This window comes from Oncorhynchus tshawytscha, unplaced genomic scaffold, assembly GCF_018296145.1.
Source record: "Oncorhynchus tshawytscha isolate Ot180627B unplaced genomic scaffold, Otsh_v2.0 Un_scaffold_1349_pilon_pilon, whole genome shotgun sequence".
NCBI classification, from domain to species: domain Eukaryota; kingdom Metazoa; phylum Chordata; class Actinopteri; order Salmoniformes; family Salmonidae; genus Oncorhynchus; species Oncorhynchus tshawytscha.
Genome location: NW_024609805.1, coordinates 60001 through 62310, shown reverse-complemented (window position 1 = coordinate 62310; position 2310 = coordinate 60001). Strand labels below are relative to the sequence as shown.

At 34.0% G+C, this 2310-nt stretch overlaps 1 protein-coding gene across 1 annotated transcript in view; it reads left to right on the top strand.

The window, feature by feature from the left end:
• Window positions 1-445: 445 nt before the first annotated feature.
• The window catches only part of LOC121845951 (troponin I, fast skeletal muscle-like), a 5670-nt gene continuing 3805 nt past the window's right edge, over window positions 446-2310 (top strand). Inside the window, exon 1 of the mRNA XM_042318461.1 lies at window positions 446-493. Within this exon, the coding sequence (XP_042174395.1) occupies window positions 486-493 (8 nt within the window). The 5' untranslated portion in view covers window positions 446-485. The remainder of the gene's footprint in view (window positions 494-2310) is intronic.

Genomic DNA, 2310 nt, shown 5'->3' with positions numbered 1-2310 from the left:
AGTAATTATTCATCTGTTGACCCCCTACATCCCCATCTTTATGTACTGTTGATGTTACCTCCTACCCCTCATCTACTGTATTCATCTACTGTACCAGCCCCCTACTGTATTCATCTACCCCCATCTACTGTATTCATCTACTGTATTCCCTCTTTAACCAGCAGTAATTATACTCTTGATGTTGTTGGTTTCTACCCTCACCCCCCATCTCTTTACCAGCCTCTCTGTTGTATTCATCTACTGTATTCACCTGTACTCATCTACTGTATTCCCTGTATTCATCACCCCCCTACCCCTACTGTACTCATCTACACCAGCATTCATCTACTGTATTCATCTACTGTACTCAAAATTATACTACTGTATTGATCTACTGTACTCATCTACTGTACTCATCTTTAACCAGCAGTAATTCATCTACTGTTGAATAAACTGTTTACTGTTCATCTCTTGACACAGGAAGTAAAACAAAACAACAGGCCAAAATGTCTGAGTAAGTTTACAGAAAAATATACTTCATCTACTGTATTCATCTACTGTATTCATCTACTGTATTCATCTACTGTATTCATCTACTGTATTCATCTACTGTATCATCTACTGTATTCATCTACTGTATTCATCTACTGTATTCATCTACTGTATTCATCTACTGTATTCATCTACTGTACTCATCTACTGTACTCATCTACTGTACTCATCTACTGTATTCATCTACTGTATTCATCTACTGTATTCATCTACTGTAGTCATCTACTCATCTACTGTATTCATCTACTGTACTCATCTACTGTATTCATCTACTGTATTCATCTACTGTACTCATCTACTGTACTCATCTACTGTATTCATCTACTGTATTCATCTACTGTATTCATCTACTGTACTCATCTATCTGTATTCATCTACTGTATCATCTACTGTACTCATCTACTGTATTCATCTACTGTATTCATCTACTGTACTCATCTACTGTATTCATCTACTGTATTCATCTACTGTATTCATCTACTGTATTCATCTACTGTACTCATCTACTGTATTCATCTACTGTATTCATCTACTGTACTCATCTACTGTATTCATCTACTGTATTCATCTACTGTATTCATCTACTGTATTCATCTACTGTACTCATCTACTGTATTCATCTACTGTATTCATCTACTGTATTCATCTACTGTATTCATCTACTGTATTCATCTACTGTATTCATCTGTACATCTACTGTATCTCATCTACTGTATTCATCTACTGTATTCTCATCTATCTACTGTATCTACTGTATCTACTGTATTCATCTACTGTATTCATCTACTGTACTCATCTACTGTACTTCATCTACTGTATTCATCTATCTGTATTCATCTACTGTATTCATCTACTGTATTCATCTACTGTATTCATCTACTGTATTCATCTACTGTATTCATCTACTGTATTCATCTACTGTATTCATCTACTGTATTCATCTACTGTATTCATCTACTGTATTCATCTACTGTACATCTATCTACTGTATTCATCTACTGTATTCATCTACTGTATTCATCTACTGTATTCATCTACTGTATTCATCTACTCTACTCATCTACTGTATTCATCTACTGTATTCATCTACTGTATTCATCATCATCTACTGTATTCATCTACTGTACTCATCTACTGTATTCATCTACTGTATTCATCTACTGTATTCATCTACTGTATCTCATCTACTGTATTCATCTACTGTATTCATCTACTGTATTCATCTACTGTACTCATCTACTGTATTCATCTACTCATACTGTATTCATCTACTGTATTCATCTACTGTATTCATCTACTGTATTCATCTACTGTACTCATCTACTGTATTCATCTACTGTATTCATCTACTGTATTCATCTACTGTATTCATCTACTGTATTCATCTACTGTACTCATCTACTGTATTCATCTACTGTATTCATCTACTGTATTCATCTACTGTACTCATCTACTGTATTCATCTACTGTATTCATCTACTGTACTCATCTACTGTATTCATCTACTGTATTCATCTACTGTATTCATCTACTGTACTCATCTACTGTATTCATCTACTGTACTCATCTACTGTATTCATCTACTGTATTCATCTACTGTATTCATCTACTGTATTCATCTACTGTATTCATCTACTGTATTCATCTACTGTATTCATCTACTGTACTCATCTACTGTACTCATCATCTGTACTTGTACTCATCTACTGTATCTACTGTATTCTATCTACTGTATCATCTACTGTATTCATCTACTGTACTCATCTACTGTATTCATCT